At 33.0% G+C, this 23,291-nt stretch overlaps 1 protein-coding gene and 1 pseudogene across 6 annotated transcripts in view; one reads left to right on the top strand and one right to left on the bottom strand.

Annotated features, from left to right (window-relative positions):
* Positions 1–3,503: 3,503 nt before the first annotated feature.
* Positions 3,504–23,291, bottom strand: part of LOC134368992 (probable ubiquitin carboxyl-terminal hydrolase FAF-X) — a 133,438-nt gene continuing 113,650 nt past the window's right edge. For 5 of the 6 annotated variants that reach the window (XM_063085218.1, XM_063085222.1, XM_063085220.1 and 2 more), the window contains 13 exons: positions 20,313–20,486; positions 18,448–18,589; positions 16,190–16,940; positions 15,711–15,834; positions 14,735–14,960; positions 14,056–14,185; positions 10,334–10,519; positions 9,524–9,744; positions 9,355–9,443; positions 6,882–7,035; positions 6,516–6,725; positions 6,029–6,106; positions 3,504–5,020 (listed from right to left, as the gene is read on the bottom strand). In XM_063085218.1, the coding sequence (XP_062941288.1) occupies positions 4,883–5,020; positions 6,029–6,106; positions 6,516–6,725; positions 6,882–7,035; positions 9,355–9,443; positions 9,524–9,744; positions 10,334–10,519; positions 14,056–14,185; positions 14,735–14,960; positions 15,711–15,834; positions 16,190–16,940; positions 18,448–18,589; positions 20,313–20,486 (2,623 nt within the window). In that variant the 3' untranslated portion in view covers positions 3,504–4,882. Of the gene's footprint in view, positions 5,021–6,028; positions 6,107–6,515; positions 6,726–6,881; positions 7,036–9,354; positions 9,444–9,523; positions 9,745–10,333; positions 10,520–14,055; positions 14,186–14,734; positions 14,961–15,710; positions 15,835–16,189; positions 16,941–18,447; positions 18,590–20,312; positions 20,487–23,291 lie in introns of those variants that run through there. The other variant, XR_010022585.1, reaches the window with a different exon arrangement.
* On the top strand, positions 12,837–13,224 carry LOC134368929 (large ribosomal subunit protein eL33-like; annotated as a pseudogene).

Genomic DNA, 23,291 nt, shown 5'->3' with positions numbered 1-23,291 from the left:
GGGATAAAAACAAGACTTTCCTAAGATTCTTTGAAATAAGAGCACAATGCACTGTGATTCCAAGATCTGGTGGCAAAGTCCTGTTGAGGACTTAAGTTGGGAGGATATGAAGTTGCAAGAGTTAATAGAATTAAAGATAAAGTTTGAATGGAAATTGAGACTAATAGACTCTATGTGAGGTGGTTTGTGTCTGACTGGGGAACACTTCTACTTAGCATTGTATAATAAAATTGAAGAAATGAAAGAGGCCCTCAGGCCGGTCTTGATTGGATACACTAAATGGGAACTAAAACTGAGCCAACAAAAATTGTTCATTTGAAACAGTATTGCCATTTAATTACTGAATAATGACAGAAGTTACAAGTACTGATAAATTCTCTGTATGGTAGCTTTGTGCGATCCTTGAAAAAAGCAGGTGGTTCATGCAAATTAACCTAGAATAAAGTAGTGCCACCCATTGCATCAGCAGTGTCTGACACTGCTTTCAACAGTACAAAAAATAAAGGAGGTTACAAGTAATATTCAGTGATTCATCTTGCAGATGCTTTTTTCTCTGTCCCAGTCTTGGAAAAGAAACACAGTTTGCCTTTAAGTGGTAAAAGTCCCAATTTACAATTACTGCTCTGCCAGAGGGTTACTATCATAATTTGGTTAAGAGATTTGGATTTGATGTGGTTCTTGAATATAACAAACCATAATAACATTTGAAATCTAAGATTTCTTAACAAAGGAAGTGCTCAACAAACGTCAGCTGTTGTTATTACTGTAACAGTGATTATTGTCATTGTCATTACTTTCCCTACCTCACAAGGTGTCAGATGTGTAAAGCTCTCACACAGAGAGCATTGAACAGATGGTCATCATGACTACTTTGAGTCCCAGCTTTTCTTGACAGAACCAGATGATGTTAAAGGTCACATTTTCAGACTCTTCTCTCTCTCACCAGATATCTTCTTGACCTGATCCAACTCTTGACAGGCTTTGAGTAACATCAGGAAAACCACAAGAGTTCTAGTTAACAACTCTCACATTTCAGTCACAGGCATATCACTTACCTCTAGTACCCCAGATGTTAAGTGCATTTCTCAAGGTAAAAGCAACCTAAGATTTCTTAATGGCAACCTAAGATTGACCTAAATATTGATGATGCACATGACCAACAAGGATAGCAGATAAATCCATCAAAGATCCAAAGACCCACTCAAATAGTGAAATTCTTAGAAAAATCTGGTGGGAGGCACTCTGACATTCTGCAGATGACTAAAAATAAATTTCTGTCATTATCTACTTGTAAATAAACAGAAAGCCCAGTAATTGCTTGATTTGGATTTTGGAGGATTCATATTCCACATCTAGGAATGACTGCTAGAATTTCCATACCACCACCTAATAGAAGGGTTACTTGGATAGGGGACTGACCAAAGGCAGGCCATGTCTGAATTGCAAAGAATAGTCTCTCAAATCTTTGGGCCCCTATGATCCACACACTGGAAGTATGTGTAATATGTACTTAGGCAAACTGGATCCTATAGCAAAAAACCTGTAAATGCCACCAGAGACAACAGCTGGGATTTTGAACCAGAGTATTTATGGATACCATGACATAATATATATCATTTGAGAGACAATTACTAGTTTATCATGTCTTGGTACTGAAACTGCTCCTATTGGGCTGGCCCTGTGGCTCACTTGGGAGAGTGCGGCGCTGGGAGTGCAGTGGTGCTCCCGCCGCGGGTTCGGATCCTATATAGGGATGGCCGGTGTGCTCACTGGCTGAGCGCGGTGCGGGCAACACCAAGCCAAGTACCGGTCACAAAAAATAAATAAATAAAAAATAAAAAGAAACTACTCCTATGACTGAAGGACCTAAAGTAATTCTACAACTTGAAATACCCATAATGTCTTGGGTAATATCAGAAAACACTCTAATGAGAAAGGAAGTACTCAGAAGAGTTTAAAAATAACATGAAAAATGGGTGGATATATATTATATACATATGTATGCATGTATATGTATGTATGTATTTATAACAAACATGTGAGAAGGCAGAGGGCTGGTATATAAACAAACATATATTTGTAAACATATATACACTATACAGGGAACAACAAGAGGTATTCATCACATTTAAGGGTAAGTAGTCTCTTTTCTCCTAGGACCAACTTTGAAACCAGCTGAGAAGCTGCTGGGTCCTACTGTCACCTGGACAGTGCCTTATGAGTAGCTCTCTATTGACCAGCAAAGAGCTGCTTGTTTGTGGATGGCAGTATCAAGGCGATAGACAACATCCTGTTTGGAAAGCCACTATAGAGACCAGCAATACAAAATTGATTGAAAGAAAAAACAAATTCAGTTCAATGGCTGTATTGCATGCTATTTTCCTTTCCTTGGAGCAATGGGAAAATTTAAAATGTTTGAATAATAAAATGTCCCTGTATTTGGTTTTCACCAAATTCACGGGTAGTGAACAATGAAAAACTGGACTATTAAACATCTGCCTGTTTGACACAGCCCTATGGAAATTATGAGAATTTATGGGGTACATTATAGTAGGAATGTTGATGCCCATCATAAGAATCCTCTCCAGGACTGGGAGGTGACTGGAACTGACAAGTAGATACCCTGGTGAATTTACCTGAGGTGCCCACTTCATGGGCAGGCTGTAATAATGCAGGGATGGGATAACAGACATACTCCTTTTGTCCTCTATGAGGCACAAAATGTCAAGAACTATCTGTAGACCAGAAGAGAGAGAGAGACTGCAGATGACCATGGGTAGATGAGAAATCCCTGAACACAACTGGATTAAAAGAGACTAATATCAGAAGTTCTGAAAAGTTATAATTGGGTCCTGCGTACTGTGAACTGGGCTTTGAATACCCGGTGGTATACACTAATGCTCAAAATACTATAAAAAGATTGGAACAAAAGATATGGTACCAATTTGGACCAATGAGTTGTATTTTTTCAGAATAAGGAACACACTTTATGTACGGCCCTTCATGTCCTACAATTGGCAAAGAGATATCACATCAAATAGACTTATCAAATACGGGTTACAAAGAGAGTTTGACAGAGAATTGACATGTGAAATGTTTTTACATAAAAATGGCTCAATGTGCAATAATTTGGTATTTGTGGTGACTTTACAGATCATAAATACTGTGAATAGCAAGGGCTGACTATATAAAAATGTGCCAATGTGTAAGTCTGATTCTGTTAATAAATTTTTTACAGTGCCAATATCTTAAGTATTTTTCTTTTTCTTTTTCTAAATCCTTAGTAAAGGGTTGAGGGCCAAATCCTTTTATGCACAAAAACTAAATGCATTTGAAATGCTGAATTCAGTGTAATGTGAAAGCAGATTATGCAAGAAATTTATTTTAATATGTACTCACTAAAAACACTACAAAAGAGTAACATGAAACAAAAACACACCACAGGACAAAATTCTTCTTAAATCAAATTCTATTTGGAATTCAGCAAAATAACATCTATAAAACAAAACAGCAAAATATTTAAATAGTATAGGATGGGTAGTATCTGCAGGGATATTTGGTTTTTAGACAGGTTTGAAAATATTACACACATTCAAAAGTTACCAATTCTCTTTTAAATATGGTATTAATGCATAAGTTTCCTGGAATCTTTAAACAAGTGTTTATTCTAAAATGATACCTCAGAATTATATTTATTAAACAGAAGTTTATGTATTAAGTGGACCCTATATCTAACAATAAGAATTTGGGAATAATGAAAAAAGAACTAGAACATGTTTTTTCTTTCAAGTAAAACTGACTGACTAGAATGGAAAATCAGCCAGACATCTGAATACAATGGTACTTCAAAGTATGGTGGATTCTGGATTCTGATGATGTCCACTTCACTGAGATCCAGCAGAAGCAAAGTTTCAGAGGCTTCATCTAAAAATTCTACTAAAAAAACCCCGCAAAATGAGCACACCAAATAGTCTTCTATTATGCTTCAAAAATTCTGACATAGTAAAATTTTGCTTATTTGTTTTAATATTTTAAACTTCCTGTTATTGATACTTTGATATGCTTTTTCCCATTAAGAGACTATCAAATATTAAATGTGAAGAATTATGTGCATCTATAAACTGCTTGTTTGCCACATTTCTCTCCATTTTATATTTATTCTAGGTAGAAGAAATAAAAGCACTGAGCTTTGGAAGAACTACTGTCATTCAGGTAATTCTGTCCCCACTGGCTACACAAACTTGGCATGAAGCCATGCTAAATGTTACAGCATAACTACAGATTTAAAGTGATTAGCCTAATACCAGAATAAAAAGGTAATGAAAATATCTAGAAACAATGTTACATCACCAATTTTCCACATCAACCATATAATTCAAAGGTTAACTACCAGCCTTACATATCCACTAATAAAGAATTAGCAAGAAACTATTGGTGTGACTGATGCAGATGGGCTCTTTTACATCCTTTTTTTTCTTTTTTTGGTAAAGGAGTTGTTCTGACTGCTGTAAAGCAGGCCATACAGGCTGCAGAATACAGTGGGCATAACAAGAAAATTAATTTTTCTATTTCTGTATATCTCTGACTCTTCAAAAAAGTTTCTTGTTTATGAATTAACAGTCAAACATTAATATATTATATTCACCTCTGCCATTTACATTTTAGTATCGGACATTTACTATAAAACACTATATAATTTCCCCTGCAGGTGGCTTATATACTGACAGCAAATTTCTGAAAATGAGACAGTGAATACAGTCTCCACTCCATGTTACTTTGGAATAGTTTCTCTAGTTTTAAATACTAGCGAGGCACAGAAAAAGTTTGGACTATAAGGCCTGAGTGCATGGTCATAAAGGAAACAGTTTTAATTATGTGCATTTCACTGGTCCTTCATTTGAGGTGAGGATACTTCTTCACTGCCTTCATAATTTTCTTGTGCTTGTTGGCCACTTTTCTGAGGGTTGTTCAATTGATGTGCTGCTGGCCCAGTATATGGCTGTCCACGCACATGATTATTCTAAGAAGGCAAAAGAGACCAGCATGTCAAACTACTCACACATTATAATTAAAATTTAAAATCATAGGCTGAAGTTTGTCTAAAGTACACATTTCTTTTATCCCTAGGGCTTCCCTTTTACAAAATGTCAGGTAGCAGTTATAAAAATACTTACAAATTGATTCCTATATTGTAAGGAAGATAAGTACATGTGGAAAAGTGTTTTGAGAAAATGCAAACATATGAACCTGTGAGTTTCTAATAATACTAAAGTCTTTTATAACCAAGTGTTGTGTTAAAAGAAGTGGTTTTCCAAGTGTGGTCCACAACTAGCTGCATCAACAGCACTTGGAAATTTGTTAGAAATGTAAACTCTTGAGCTCTACTGAGTAAGAAATCTTGGGGTGGGACCCAGAAACCTGTGTTCTTAACATGTGCCTTTACGTGAGTATTATCATACACATTAAATTTAAGAACCACTGCCTTAAAATAACTGAATTAGTCATATTTGTGACTTAACTTCAGGACAATATTCTCAGAAGCTTTCCCCCTTGGTATCTATTTTGAAATAGGAGGTTTTCATTAAATTCCTTAATCTGTATTTTGCCTCACTTATTTTTTCCCAGGAAACTACCTAATGAAACCAGTCAAAGAGTTGATTTTTAAACATTTTTACTGCCACTGAATCTTGCTGCTAAGTAACCAAGACACTTTTGCTCTTAACATTTCTTCAACAGTTACTAATTTTCTGTTATGTGAAATATCACATAAATTTTATTTACTACACGTACTAGCTATAAGAGGGGTGCCTAGTGGACAAAGAAAATACCAGAGGGATAATATAAAACCTGTTGCAACACGACTCCACTCCAGCCACTACTCTTGTGATCATCTTGGCAAAGCCTTCTATTTTCTTATTACTTTTCAGTCACAGCTGATAAGTTACAAAACATTTAAGAAAAAAACTGTACATGTTTTAAAGGATAAAAATTCGTTTGGAAGATAAAAATGTAAAAAACTCCTGTTCACCTGTTGATACTGAGATCCAGCTGAATGAGGATATAATGGGGCATCAAGCTCCTCTGGGACATCTTGGTCATCTGGCTCCTAATTTTAAATATTTGAAGAGATTAAGAATTTTATTATAAAACCAATGTCAAATTTATTTTTAATCTCCCTCATCTAAAATAATATTTTAGAAAATGTACAAATGTTGACCTCTTTAACATGTTTTCATTTACTGTAGATAAAATAATTTATAACAAGAGAAAAAAAATTGAATTCCTCCTGATATATGACTTTTCCACAACTTCACAGAAAGTTTTCCAAAAGTCAATTCCCTTGTTAACAAATCAATCAATGCTAACCACTAAACAAAACTGCAACACATTTTTTTTTTTTACAAAATTATTAGTACATAAACATCCGCCTATAAAATAAAAAAAACTGCTGTTTTTCTTCTATTTCTATCCGGCTGCCCATTGGTAGCCTTTTTTTTTTTTTTTTTTTTTTTTACCTCCTCTGGACACAGTTCACAAGCTTTTGCAAGTGTCATCCTAGCACTATGTGATCTTTCTAAGAAATAACCATTTGATGTTTCGTTGCTTTGTACTGGAGAACAATTGTTGTAAGTGTACTGAGGATTGCCAGTATATGGTCTTCTCTCAAGTTCATCTCCAAGCCATTCCACAGCCCAGGTCCACCTTCTTTTAACATCTCCATTACCCTTCAAAAGAAAACAAAACTATATATGTAAAAGAATTTAGAATAATTTTCAATGTCAACCTAAAATGCTGACTCCAAATATTTATAATTATTCTCTTTATAAACAGTTCTTAATTCTGACTCAGACTTCTGTAAAATTATAAGAAAAAACTCTCACCTGTAAGATTTGGTAAGCAACAGAACAATTGCTAAATAGAGCTACCATACATTTTATACACTGATATGCTCTTTTTTGATTATTCATAGAGTTCTGGATTGTATCAAATAGCCCATCTCGGTCATGTGGGATTCCTTTAAGTGCATTATGAATTCTGAAAAAAAACCAAAGAATAAACCCCCCAAAAGCAGGTGTAGAAATTATAATATCTATTAGTAGCTACCATTTAAGTGCTTACTATGTGCCATTCAGTACACGTTTTTGATGTAATCATGTAATCTAACTAATCCTAGAGTTCGTTTCCAAAGTAAGTACCTTAGAAAATCCATGTAACACATGAGAAAACAAGTACAGAGAGGTTAAACGGCTTGCCAAATATTTCAGAGTTAGCAGGTTGGGGAGCTGCCCAGCAATCCGACTAAAGCGTCTGAGTTCTAGACAAAATATCAATCTAAATAATTCTGATATGCTATAATTTAAATGCAATGCTAAAAGTAACTTCAGGATAACAATGCTACATTACTTTCATAAAAGTCAACTAGTTCTTGGTGTATTCTTGAAGACTACTTAAGGTGAGAATAATTTACTTCCAGCTATCTCATTTTTTCACAGATTACATTTCAGAATGTAAAATAAATATCCAGAGACTACGAAACAATGATACACTTGACAGTACAAAATTAACTTGAATTCTACTAGTAAGAACACATACCTGAAGAGTAAAACAATATTCACAGGCAACAACAACTTGGCTGATTTGCTAATAATCAATTATTTCATTTCAGCTCTAGCTAAATTTTAACATAACATTTTATACAGCCACTTGTTCCCTCTTCTCAATAGTACATTAAAAAAAATTTTTATAGGTTAACCCATGCCTTCTTTCTTTTTTGATATTGCTTGGACAAAAAGTAACTAGAAAAACCTCCTATACCTCACTTAATAAAATATCATTATATTCCAAGTCAAAAGCAAGTTTGTTTACTATAATATAGGCATTTATAGTATGGATAATTTGAAAACAAGTTTTCAAAGTCTAATCATTTCAGACAAAAAATTAACATGCATAGGCTTCTTCAAACACTTGCAGCATATATTGTATTATTCAGTTTTAAGTTATAATAAAGTGATACTCAATAGTTTAGCCATACCACCATTAGGGTCAACAGTTTTTGTATGTGATTTTAATCAATATTATCTTTGACTATCTTGTTTTCTGTTCCCTAGAACAGTGCCTGGCACATAGTAGATGCTTTATAAATATCTGGTGAATACTGTTTATTGAATAAAGTAAATGTTCTTTATACAAAATATTTCAAGTTTGGGCTCATAATGATAATACTTCACGAATTTTGTACACCACCTATATTTTCCACATAACCCAGCATTTATACCTTTACAACGATCTCTTCCTTGGATGAAACAAGAATGCTAAGATGTGATTAACTAGTTTAAAGCAAAAATTAGTCACATAGTAAACAAGCTCTTAAAAATAAAATAAAATAAAAATTAGATCTCATTAAAGCAAACTCATAATTAAAATATCAAAATTTTAAAATACCAACTGAAACCGAACTAAGTACTGAATACTAAATGACTACAGGTTGGAGTTTTTCGTTTGTTTCACAGCAAAAATGAAGGAATGCCATTTTACAACATTAACTGATCTGTTTAAATCCATGATGGTACACTGGGTGATAATCTAAAAATATTCACTAAAGAAATCTAGTATTTCCGGTCCCCTGAAATTAGGACTATAAAATTTATCTTTTAGCATTGTGTTCTATAACTTTAGAAAAAGCTTAGTTTATTTCAGGTGTTTCTTTTGCTTATTAGTGTCTAATGGGTGACAACTGACAATATACATGTACGTTTCCTAAAATAAACTACCATAAATAATTCCTGTGGGAAGGAAAGCTAGGGTTATCTGGCAGAACTGAGCAACTAATAATATACCATCATTCTTAGACTTATTTTTACTGCAGAGAACTCATATAGAAATTCTTGGAGATGTTTAAAGACCTATTAGGATAACTTCAGTTGTAAAAAACTATCGCTCTGATTTCCCTTATACTAAAAAATGTAACACTTAAAGGCTAGGAATTATTTTTAGATAACTAAATACTATCTAGCATAACTAATTCTAAAACAAGTAAAATATAATCTTAAAATATTATTAACAGAACTTAAATACTTATCAAAAGCCTATGCTAGTTTCCTTTAAAAAATTAAAATAAAAACATTAAATGGAAGAAAAAACTAGTATAACATATGAAACTTCAGCATTTAGAGAAAATACTAACTAAATGAAATTGTTATAAATGTGAAATTTTCATTCGTTTTTATATTATTTTTTAAAGATAAAACATTAAATAGAGCTCCAAAAGGTAAAAATATATTTGGCTATTTGCAATTCCAGTTATTTCTAGAACCTGGGAAATTGTAATTATTCTGGTAGCAAAAGGGTATCCACCTGTGAGTCTGCCAGGAGTCTTCAATCAGTAACATTTGCAAAAGTAGATCCAAATATGGCCGAAGTTCATAAGTGTATGAATATGCAACCTAAAAATAGGTAAGATGTAGTGAATTATTTATCTAAAGGAATGAGTAAAATTATAGATATATGAACATGTTCCTTTAACCTGCCAGAGAAGTTCACTGAGGACAGTAGAAGAGAACTGAGGATTCTCCCAGCAGCAAAAACGAAGTAACTTGATGGTCTCCTCTGAGTTACTGCAGTCTTCAATAATTTTCTTCACATAACTTGTTCTCACAAATAAAATGTCTGCCACATTCTGCTGAATTGGCATTATAGGCTGTGATAAATTAGGGTCACCAAAAGGATTGGGAAGAGGGGAATTACCTAGAACAGATTTGTCATCAATGAGAAGTCAATAGATTTCCCCACAAAATCCCACAAAATTATATAGTACCAAATTTCTTATTTCAAAAAAAAAAAAAAAATCTGATTTTAAGTTAAGTTTCATAAGCACAATAAAAACTTGATTAAAATAGATATACCCAGCGCCGAGCCTGTGGTGCACTCTGGAGAGTGCGGCGACGCTCCCGCCGCGGGTTCGGATCCTATATGGGAATGGCTGGTGCACTCACTGGCTGAGTGCAGGTCAAGAAAAAGACAAAAAAAAAAAAAAAATAGATATACCCAGCTGATAAAGGACAAAAAGATAAAATGCTGACACTGAAGACAAAGTTAAAAATTCTTTAATCGACCATTTCATAACGTACTATTTATCACAGTACACAAAAACAGATTAAGGAAAAAAGATCCCTTTTGATATGAAAAAGCTTAACAGTTTAAAAATATAATATTCTAAAAGCATGGGTCATCAGACTCTTCATCTTTATAGATCTTCAGAATTATTTCCAATCAAGTACTAAATCAGGCTAGCATTATTCTAAAACTACTTTAAAAAATAGACATTTTACTTTACCATTGATTGAAGATTGCATTCTTGATGAGACATTGCAACAACGGATCAGCTGAGACACTACTGAATATAACTTGCCTAATTCAGCATACTGATATTTGATTGGAGGACCTGGTCCTTCATCTAAGGACACAAGCATAAAGGTAGCAGGTATGCTCAATTTCAGAAGCTGTGTCTTTTCTGTTATACCTATAAAAAAGAGAATAATGTGTAGGGGAAAAAAAACATATGATAGCAAATGCTGCAGTAATAAAAAAGTAATTACCACAGCTGCTAAAACGTTCATGAATAAAGCTCATCCTCTTTGTAACACCAACAATACAGGCAGAATGGAGACAGAACAGAAAATACACTGATTTGGTTAAATAAGAATTATTTAAATTATTATAATTTTGAAATAGCTTTCATGACTCTGGCATTCTAATCACACTGAGCCCTAGGAAATGTTTACTTCCTAAGGCCTGGAGAGGCTAGAAGAGCCCAGCTTAAATAACAACTCCCATCATAATAAGGTAAGACAGAAACTAAATTAAATGAGTAATAAATGCTCTTCTAGAAAGTGCCAGACTCTCTTTTTTCCTATCTAGACAGATAAATGTCTTGGGGGAAAAAAGCACCTTTGCTGGAGGTTCTACTTTTCTGATTTTCCCATTTAGTTTCTGTCTCAATCTTCTTGGCTTGAAGGTAAAAAATCGTTCTCAACTCAACTACTTCCTTCTTCTGGCAACTTTTTTCCCTTGGATTCCCTTCCTCCTTATTTTCTTTCTTTCTTTCTTTTCTGATATTTCTTGGTCTTACCTGTGGATTCTTCTAACTATCTCTTAAAAGTCAGTGTTTTCCCAAGGTTTCCATTCTAGGCTATCTTCTTATACAGGTATATTTCTTGTGAATATATCTACAGTAATGGATTTACTAATTTAGATGATTCCAAATTCTATATATATTTATATATATCACTGTGTATTGGTCTTTTTCACTTAGGTATGCAACATCCTTTGAAAGTTTAATCTACACAGATAGGTCCTCTTCCTCAGTTTCCTCTCTCAGGAAATGGCACTGCTATTCTTCTCTCAGTTCATCAAGCCACACCTTGGGCACAGGTGTTAACATCTCTTCCCTGTTCCACTCCCTCAAATATCCAGTTACCAAGTCCTGCTGACTAACTTTTATAAAAATCTCCTGAATTCTGTCCATGCATACATGTATTTCTCACTGCCAGTTCTCTAATACAAAGCAAAAATGATCTTTGTCTAGTTTTCTAGTCTCTGGTCTGCTCCATTGTAAGCCATTCTATTGTAGCCAGTATGATGTTTATAAGGTAAACCTCTTTATAATCCTGAACAATTAATTCGTCAATGCCTGCATGATAAAGTCTGAACTACCTAACAAGGCCTGTAACAGCATGATTAGAGAATCCAGCTAAATCTCTTCTGCTAATCCATGTTTTTCACCAACTCAAGTCACACTGAATATCTTTCATATTGTTCAATTAAGTCAAGTTATGTTATGCTGAGTCTTTACATCTACCATTTACTCTGTTTAGAAAGCTTTATCAACCAATTTCCCATTTCACTTTCTTCAGCAAGCTGTTTCTTACTCTTTAAATCTAGGTCAGATACTTCCCATGAGGCACTTCACAGTACTTTGTATCTTCCCTGTATACTATTATGCTCTGTATCCCACCAGATTTGTTTATTCATCACTATATTCCCAGGATCACGAGAAAGACAGGGCCACAATATTTTATCTGAAATTCAAAAGTTCTACAAAGTATTTTTCATAAGGTTGGTATTCTAATTGATTTTCTAGTAAAATATGACCTGAATTAAAATGAGGCTATTTAGAGTTTCATTTATCCTCTCTCCACCCTTAAAGTACGTGAATATTCATTATTCATCACAGAAAAATTAATATGTTTGATTACAGAGTGTTGCCTAAGGCCTTACACTGGGAATATAACACAATGTGTTGCCAATGCCTCCTTTCTAAAATCCAAAAAATTCTACAACCTAAAACTTATCTGGCTTTAAGGATTTAATATTAAGATTTATAAATTTATACTTATTCCTGGCAGTGAAAGTAAGATTATATTATAAACCTCTGATATGTAGTTTATGAGTAGGCAACATCTATGCAAAATACAATTTTTGTAAGTTTTAAATTTAGTATTTTTACATTTGTTTGGTTGTGTGATAGTCTCTTCCAGAATCTATTATGGTCAGACGTGATGGAGATTATCAGAGAAAGAAAAACAAATGTTAGAATTTCTTTTTGTTAACTATTTGTCTGTGATTTTTTAAATTAATAAGTTTACCCAGATAACACTTTAAATAAGGAAATACATGAATAGAGAAATTAATTTTTCATATGTTTATGATTTTTAAAAAATTACTCAAAACTATCTGCCAGTTTTCAAAATCAATTCTTCACAAAACTGTGACCAGCTCTTTCTGCCATCTTGGAGCCAATGGAGGCCTCCTGGCAATAAGACCTCTAAAAGGCAAATATGTCTAGAAGACTGTTCCAAGGTCATTTTGCTTGCTATAAGCAGGGTCTAAAGGGAGTACACAGCTCTTCTTAACATTGAAGGTGTTTATGCCCAAGATGAAACTGAATTCTGTTTGGGCAAGAGATGTATTTACGTGGTGATTTCTGGCAGCGGACAAAATAAAATCAGAGTAACATGTGGAAATGTAAATAGTATCCATGAGAACAGTGGCACAGTTCATGCCAAGTTCTGAAGTAAACTTCCTGGTAAGGCCACTGGGCACAGAATCTCATGGTGGATTTGTGATAAGAAAAAAGTACCCAAATTTGTTAAAATCACTAAAATTTCAACTAGATTAGGCCTCAATAAATTAGCAGTTTTGAACTACCGGTGTACTAACACCTAAATCACTGATATCCAAATTTGAAATAACATCTGTAAGAAATTTGCTTGCCTTCCCCAAACAATAAATAACCTAAAACAACACTGAAAATATTGGAATAATTTTTGACGTATATTTCTGGCTGTCAATCTATTCACTCTATAAAAAATGACAGATTACTTCTGTGCAAACTCTTGATTGCAAGAATTCTGCAAAAAATCTGAAAAATCATCTAAACACAACACAATAGGCATAACTTAATTTCTTTGGTAAGCATTTTGGAATCACTGAAAAGAAGAAATGAATAGCTGATCTGAGAAAAAGCGGACTACCTAAGGATATGCTGAAAAATGTTATTTATTAACCAGCACTGATATCAATAAAAGAATTTAATTACTTATTTACACTATTACTAATTTTAATTTAGTTTAACAAAAATGCATGTGCATGCTAAGTTCTTTATAGAACAGATTCTTAAATCTGACCAAATACCACAACTATTTGGGATCCTTTAGAAAATATAGGTTCCTATCTTAGTCCTGGTATAGAATGTAGCCTAGGAATCAGTACTTTCAACAAGCATCATTAAGAGAGAAAAACATGAACTGGACACAGTATCTGACCTTAAAGACTGTCAGAGAAATAAAACAAATGTATAAATTATCTTACAGTTCAAGATGAAAACTACCATTAAATAATTACACAGAAAACTTATGGTAGGTTTTTAAGAATATGAACATAAAATATCGCTTCTGTTTTGGAACAAATTACCTCTCACCACCTAATTAGAAAGCTTTTATCATTTAATATTAAAATATAAGACAATCAATCATTAATCACATGAAAAGTTCTTACCTAAATTGGCATACATTACAAACAAATTGAAATATTGCTGCAAATGACGCCCATGCTCTGAAACTTCCCTTCTCAGGAGATTTAGTACTGCTCTTAGTAAGTGATCACTCAACGTCAAGTTATCACACACCTGTGAATAATAAAATATTAGTTATTTTATCAGTAACAAGATGCAGAAAATGTATATTCTGATGTGCATTAAAAAGGGTCATGTTCACATATTTGGGAAAAATTTCAGAAAGGAAATTATTAAATATAGTTGCTATTAATGAGAGAGGGAATTAAAAGCTTTGGTAGACTTATTTTGGATCCTTTATACTGCTGTAATTGTACAAAAATATCCAATGTTAACAGTTCTTCACTAAAAAGCTACTTAACAAAAGGTTTAAATTTAGCCATTATAAAGTAAATCTTAAACATACAGACTCTGAAAATTTACTAAATAACCCCAAGTAACTGAATTAACAAAAGAAGTTTCTCTTATTTTTCAAAATGCCAATGATCACTATTCATTAACATAAAATAATTTTAAGCACTCACAGGCATCACAATGTATGTCTATATGCATTTGTGTTACAGAAAATACGTCAAACAGAGGCACATAAATTTGCTTTTTTGAACTTGCAGAAAACAAATTAATTTTAAGTATTTAATTACTATAGAGAAGCTGTGCAATTACCTGACTAGAAGGACCTGGAGATGCAAAAGGAGGAGGACAAGACCCATCTTGCAAGGAAAAATGAGCAATAAATACTATAAGTTTTGCAAATGCACCCCTCACTTCTGCACTAGGGCACTCCAGAAGATACTCAGAGAAGCGATTTGAAACATTAAAAAGGACATTTTGAGCAAACCAAAAACGTCCATTCTTGCTGTGACGAAGGAGAATGCACAATACATCATACCTAAAACAGAAACATCTATGAATGTCAATTTTTATTAATGTGTTCATTTTGATTGTTATAGTGAAGAGATAAATTTCTATTAACCAAATAATGATCAAAGATGTTCTCTACAATTAATTATCATGGGTGGGTTCTAGTACAAAAGCCCTGTGACTGTATCTAGTCCCACAAAGTCACAAGATAAATTAAATGAGAATGTGTGTAAGTCTTTGCAAATCTATTATCAAACTCTTCCTGGTCCAGTCAGATCTCCTTAACATCTTCTAATCTGAATGATTCTGAAAGAGTTGTTAGATTGAGTTATTATAATGTTCTCCATACTTTCACAATTAGTTAATAACTCAAGACTACTCTTATTTGAAAATCTACTTTTTTAATGGTGAGAATTTCAATTAGTAAAGATAAAGCTTAATACTTCCGTGATAAAAGAGATTAAAGATATTATAAGTAATAAAGTAGAAGCCAATTTTTGATTACAAAAGGCATGTTTAGATGAAGGAATTTTCTTTTTTGGGGGTGGCTGGCAAGTAACAGGGATGGAATCCTGGACCTTGGTGTTATCAACCAGCCAGCCAGCCCAGATTAAGCAACCTTAATTTTAATAAGATTTCTCTCACTATTACTACCAAGATTTTTATTCTATATTTAAAATTCGAAATGATAGTCTCACTGCTAGGAAAAAGTAAAGCAGTATAATAAAGAATCAAACCAACTATAAATACAGTATGAATAAAATACAAAAGCATATACCAGTCACTGGCAGGGCCACGAACTATTTTCTTGGTGTGAAATCCAGTAGTAAAGAGGAATCTAGCAGCAAGTTGAATACTAATCATAGTTATTTCTTCTGCTTCAGGCAACAAGTGATCTTGTCCTTTAAATAAAAAGTACATACCCAATCAAATACATTTTTATTTTAAAGCTCCATGTTAAAAAAATCATGTTTAGTTAAGATTAATCTTCAGCGATTATCGAAGCATCTCACTAAAATCGTGTTTCAAAATAATCTTAAGTCAAAACATTGTTATACATCTCTTAAATTTCTTACTTTTCAAAAACTGTAACCAAAAATGCTGACATATTCATCAAACCCATTAAATAACTCTATTAAAAAAAAGAAAAAGAAAACTGACAAAAAAGATTACACACTTTGATGCCCTAGTAAGAAATCCTAAAAGTGAAGTAAGAATTATTCTTTATTAATAAGAAGCTAATTTCCAGAAACTTACCTGGAACAGGGTTTAAATAAACAGCATTACATGTAAGCAGCTTCTTCACAAACTGAAAATACTCTATACTGTACTGCATTCGATTATGCATGAATTGCACATTTTGTTTCCGTACACTTCTCTCAATGGCTGGTGACATAATAATCTGATGCTGTCTTGTGATAGCTAGCTTTGATACAGATCTTATCATCTCATCCTCTTCATCTATTGTGTCCATTCGTTCATAGAAAAGTATATAAGCATTCCACCACCTTTTCTGCCGCCTGTATGACATGTGCTTCATCATATGATCAAATACTTCTCCCATGTACTCTCCACCAAAACACTGATTTTTCATTTCTTCATCATCATCCATTTTACACTCTGTTACATCTCCATCATCAAATTTATACCAGCAATCTCTCTCACCATCTTTATCATTTCTTTGAATGATGTAAGAATAATAATGTCCACCACTTGCTTGACCACTGTGTACAAGCACACCTACAAGTCTGTATTTTGTGCTTCCTGCCGTCTCACTTTCACACTGCTCATTCAGCTGAATCAACTGACTCTCTGGATTTACATTGTCTATTTCCAGCTTTGCAACACCTGCTACTGTATAAGGTTCCATATCCAGCTCTCGTGGAAATTCAAAATAATCATTGAATTTGACTGCACATTCTCTTTCCCAGTCGTAGTCAAATCGTTTCAGTTGGATAGCAAGAACAGGAGGTAATTTTTTAATTAGCAAGCGTTTTACCGTATCAACCTATAATAAACAGAGAATATACATGGATGTTCTCTTATAACCCAAATAAAACATAAAATTTAATAATATAATTAAAAACTTTAGAACCTATCTAAATGTATTTACAAACAGATAAATAAATAATAATGAATACAATCAGGGTAATTATACCCCACAGTTATGTGCCGCATAATGACATTTTGGTCAATAATAAAGTAGTTAGATGATTATAGTACCATGCTTTTTACTATATCTTTTCTATGATTAGATACACAAATACTACCATTGTGTTACAATGCCTACAATACTCAGTACATAGTAATTAGCTGTACAGGTTTGTGGTTCAGGAAATGTAGGCTATACCACATAGACTAAGTGTGCGGTATGTTGTATTACTTAGGTTGTGTAAGTGCACTCTATGATGTTCACATGACAAAATCACCTAACATTATGCTTCTCAAAGCATAACCCAGTCATTAAACAACACATGACTGTAACTGACTTCTAAACAATGTTTTACCAAGCCTAAAAATATGTAAATGTCTCTCATTTCTCATAAATTGGAAAAATTAGTGATACAGACATTCCTGGACAACTAGTTCCATATTGTTACTGCTGTCTGACTATGTTACTTTATATTGTTACTTCTCTGTTACTTCTATTACGCTAATGAATAGAACCTGCTGTGAGTTACCTGAAAACTGTAAGCAACAATAAAAGCAGTTAATATTTAAGGTACTTGGATGCCAGCTAACACACTTAGGGTTATTCACATACTAATGAACCTAATCCTCACTGCTCTCTGAAAAAGGTACTACCTACATCATTATTTTAAAATAAGTGAACTAAAAGTGTAAGAAAGGGTAAGGAGAAATTGTCCCAAGTCCCAGAGCTATGACTAGCAAGCACTATGTCTTTACAGACAACTTAAATTCAGTTTAAAGTCAAAACAATGTAGTCAACTTGGAGATAAGAGTGCATGAGGGGCCAAAGATACATATTATTCACTACATATTACTTCAAAGAAATGTTATTATTCTATCCCCAAACTAAGTGCCCAAAGATAAAAAGTAGTTCACTGTGTCTCAGATCACAGCCAGTGGTAAAAGTGCAAGTGACTGTGAAAATCTGATATAACCAAATAAAATAAGAAAACTTCTTGGACTTGAAAAGTAACCAGAAGTATGAAAGGCAGAATGCTTTCCACTAACAAAGATTTTGAGCTGTTCAATAGCAACATGGAAACTACCTGTGTCATAAAAACTCCAGGAAAAAGTAACTATTATGACTTCTGAAACTATTCACCTAGTAAAAATAATTTTTCCAAGTCCACTGGCATTATTTCTACCTCAATATTCCTTGCTGACATATCATTAAATCAGTTATCATCTTGTCTACCTCTCTGCTACCACTATAACAAAGTAGAGATAGAGCAGAGGTTAATTTTGAGGATAAGCACAAACAACTGTGACATCTTACAGTAGTTACAGGCAATCATAATTATTTTAAAAAATTGGACAGTACCTACCTTTTTATCACATTTTTCACAACGATATGCATTTGCACCTTCCAATAAATCTCCTTTGACATACTGTTCCAAAGAATCAAGAAGATTTTGGTGATTTCTAATATCCACATTCAAAGTGGTAAAAGATTCTTCACATTCGTACCTAAACATATTTCAGAAAAAATCAGAAGGATTTCATCATTAGGTTTCTAAATGTTATCTTTAATTGTGAACCTGATGAAAAATACATCTGCATTATTTATTATTTAATGTCAAATAAATGTGTCATACAGTGACTAGGAGGAGCAATGATTTGAAGCCATGTTAGTCTGGCCTCACTGCCTAACAGTTCTTTATACTCTATCACAGGACATATATTATCTGCTTAAATAGTAATTCATGCCAAGGAAAATGTAAGGATTCATCAAATTCAGAAAAAGGCTATTCTAACTTTCTAATGAACTCAGTTTTTAAAAGTTCATAAATTTCTGCAATAGAAGCTTTCTTAATGCACAAGCTCAAATATGTGACATGCTTATATTACTCTAATGTTCTGCCATATAGAGCCATAAAAATGAAGAGAGGATAAATAATGTGAAAATGAGCCAGCATTACAGACTGTGGTGATTTTCTACAAAAGAGACTTTAAGAGTTTCTGATGACACATACTCATAAACTCAGGAAATGTGAGGAAAATACATTCTCAACCATCAAATCTATTTATCCAACCAATATTTCAAGAGTACCTACCAGGTACTTTGGATATTTTCACTTAGAAGAATAAAACATTAAATTCCTCCCAACTTTTAAAATGAGTAAGAAACTGAGGAGGACTAATAGGAGTGGGTGATCAGAAAGCTGGATACTTTTTACTGTCCACTTAGTAACTTTTTCATAAGAACCAAAAGTTGGCTAGGCTAGGTAAATAAGTGTCTCCCTACCTTCTGAACAAATGGTACTATGACATGAGAAAATTGCTCTTTTTATGTAATATTACTTTTCCCCAAATCATTTCCAATCTGTGAAAAGACTTGCTTTACCTATGTACAGCCAACCAATGTTTACATTTAATATAACTGGCTTGTAGAAAATGCTACTTTATTATATTATTTTGGTGAGAATTTCAAATCTACACTGCATCAACATAACAAGATGTCAAGCCCCAAAGTAAAACTTCCATGATTGGCATAAATGTGTCCATCAATAAACTTTCTGATAATTAATATTAATTTCTTGATTAATATTAATCAAGTTATTTACTTTAAGAATCCTTTCAAAAATCAATTTTCTTTTTGATTAAGTCCAAAACACAGAATATGATCTTAACAACTCTTGCTAAATGTCTTGATGTGCAAAGATATCTAACATATCTAAAGAATAACAAAAATGATGGTAATTAGTACTTTTTTGGCAACTCGATGGCATGGGGAACCAAACCCTTGACCTTGGTGTTTGTTACAAGGCACTGATGGTAATTTAAAAGTCAAGTATTAATTTGTATAGGAAATATACTACTCCAGATCTGCCAGTCATCTAAATTTACATTAAGATATTCCACTTATTATTTTAATTAAAGTATAATAAGGAAGTAGCTTTTTAAATAATAACTATGGATTTATGGAAAATGCCATATCTTACAATATAACAAAGCAAGTAAGAATGAATGAGGAAAAAACAAGGTATTAAGCAAAGTAAAAAGAATGAAATGTTACTGAGAAGGCAATAAAAAAGTAAAGTGCGCATATGAATATAATCTATTCACAGTTCCAGGCATTTAGTAATCGGCACACTCTGCTTTTACATTAATACTAGCAAAAATTTCATTTACACTATTGAAAAAAGCAAACCAATACAAAGAATTAATTTAAAAAGTAATTAGCACTAACCTATGTGGACAGCCTTGGCAAATCTTCTGGTCTGCAAAGGAACCTCCTAGGACTTTACTCAGCATAACTGGATGGCCTGATGCTTTTAAAGCTTCATCTAAACTATCTACCAAAGAATTAAAAAACTCTAAGGCATCATGTTGTTCACGGAGATTAACAGGTTCACCCCAAAGTCTAAAAAAGAAAAAGAATGAAGCAAGTAATATAATACCTCCCTAGAATATCTGTATTTTATTTTTCATAACAACAAAATGACAGAAATATAAGCAGAGATTTTATCCCTTCACACACTAAGTAGAAATAAACCAATGCACATTATGTATGGAGTGATAATGGTAATCAAACTTAAGCTCATAGTAAAAATGATAACTGCAGTGTCAAAGCATTATCGTAACTAATGATGTAATGAAGACAAACAAGTTATACAAATGTTTGCTTTATGAAACAGTACATACACACAGTTTCAGTTCAAAGAGAGATGCCATTTACAAGAGACAGAAACTCTTATGTAGATGCTATAATTACTATTTTGATATCTGATTTTGCTTAAATTTTAGGTGACAGTAAAATCATACCACTGTAATACTAACTAAAGTGATTTTTCCAAGTGAAAAGAGAAAGATTTGCACTGTTCTAGAGTACAGTAACCTGAATGGACTTAAAATTTAGGTGAAACAATCCTGAGGAAAAAAATACAGATTGTGTTTACACAAAATGAGAACTGATGTTAAAATACAGTTGATGCTGAGAGCTATCAAGATCACCTATCAAGAATAATTACATGAGAGAATATATCATTTTTAACAAAAGTAATGGCAGTATTCTGAACTTGGTAAGGAGATGCACTGTCTTTTCCTGTAGTATACTTTCACAATTTAAGAAATTTATTATCAAATTAAAAAATTAAATTTTAATTTACATACAGTAAAATTCACTCTTTTGAGGACACAGATGTGAGTTTTACAAATGGTAGGCAGTGTGTAATAATTACCACAATTAACACACCAAACCATCCACAAGCACCCTCCAAAATTTCCTAATACTTTTCTACTCAAACCCTTCTACCATTATTTCCAGGCAACCAGTGATTTGTTTTTAGTCTAGAGTACCCTCTTTTAGAATGTCACAGGACATCACACAGATTTTTTTCCCCTACTTTTCTTTTAATTGTCATAAAATACACATACAACTTACTATTTAACCTGTTTTTTTTTTTTTTTGAAAGAGATAAAATTTGGTAAGGAAAAACACAAAATCTGGTAGTTCAAAAGCATGACTGCAAATTAAAGAGTAGAAGAATGCAGAACAAACAGTATTAACTGGAAGATTCCAGTGTATTTCAAGTCAAAATAAGCCAATAGTACAATAGTGACCAATAAAAAGGAAAAATGCAATAGACTTATAAAGGAGAAAAAAGCTAATGTATTAGGCTTCACTAGTACATAAATAAGGCCAGGCTTTAAGGGGAACACAGATGAACTAAAACGTTACCCTTCATCATCTTTAAAATGCATATATATATTTTTTTATTGTGGTAAAAAAATGTATAATATAAAATTGACCATATTAAACATTTTAAAATGTAAAGTTCAGTGGCATTAAGCACGTTCATATTGTTGTACACCTATCACCACAATCCACTTGTAGAATTCTTTTCATCTTACACTCTATACCCATTAAACAACTCCCCAAAACCTGTTACCCACAGCCGCTGGAAATCACTATCCTAGTTTGTCTATGACTTTGACTACTCTATGTAACTCACACACGTGGAATCATACAGTATCTGTCTTTTTGTGACTGGTTTATTTCACTTAGAATAATGTCAAGGTTCAACCATGTTGTAGCATGTGTCTGAACTTCATAGCATGTATATATCTGGGAGGCTTCCATGTTTTAGCTACTGTGAATATGGGTTTACGCTATCTCTTTGCAATCCTACTTTCAATTCTTTGCAGTTTTATACCCAGAAATAAAATTGCTGGATCATATGGTAGTTCTATTTTTAATTTTTTGAGTAAACATCATATTTTCCACAGTGGTTGTACTTATATTTTGCTATTCCAATTTCTTCACATCCTCCTCCCAAAATGTTATTTTATGATATTTTTATTTTTTATAGTGGCCATCCTAATGTGTGTGAGGTGGTATTTCCATGCAGTTTTGTTAAGCATCTTCACATGTGGCTATTGAACATTTTTGTCTTCTTTGGAGAAACACCTATTCAATTCCTTTGCTCAACTTTATTGTGTTGCTGTTGAGTTGAGTATATATTCTGCATATTACCCCTTGTCAGATATAGAGTTTGCAAATATGTCTCCAATTCTGTGGTGTGCCTTTTTATTCTGTTGATATTGTCTTTTGTTGCACAAAATTTTTAAATTTTCATGAAATCCAATATGCCTTTTTTTGCTGCCTGTGCCTTTGGTATCATATCCAAGATATAGCACTGCCAAATTCAGTATCATGAGATTTTGCCCTTCATTTTCTTTCATAAGATTTCTATAGTTTTAGGTCTTACTTTTAGGTCTTTGACCAATTTTAAATTAATATTCGTATATAGTGTTAGCTAAAGATCCAATTTCATTATTTTCCATGGGGGTTTACAGTTCTCTCAGTATCATTTATTGACAATATTGTTCTTTCTTATTAAATGGTTTTAGTATCTTTGTCAAAAATCATTTGATAATACATGCAAGGGTTTACTTCTGGGATCCTTATTCTATTCCACTGGCTATGTCTGTCTCATATAAGTATAATACTTTTTGACTACTGTAGCTTTGTAATAAGTTTTGAAATAAAGAAGTGTGAGTCCTCCAGCTTTGTAGTTTTTTAGAATTGTTTTTCCTATTTGGGGTCCTTTGATTTTCAATATAAATTTTAGGATGGGTTTTTCTTTTCTTTTCTTTTGTCTTTCTTTTTTTGTTATCGGTACTCAGCCAGTGAGTGCACCGGCCATTCCTATATAGGATCCGAACC

The sequence above is a fragment of the Cynocephalus volans genome, chromosome Y (genome assembly GCF_027409185.1).
Source record: "Cynocephalus volans isolate mCynVol1 chromosome Y, mCynVol1.pri, whole genome shotgun sequence".
In the NCBI taxonomy this organism is placed as follows: Eukaryota; Metazoa; Chordata; class Mammalia; order Dermoptera; family Cynocephalidae; genus Cynocephalus; species Cynocephalus volans.
This window is presented reverse-complemented; position numbering and strand designations above follow the sequence as displayed.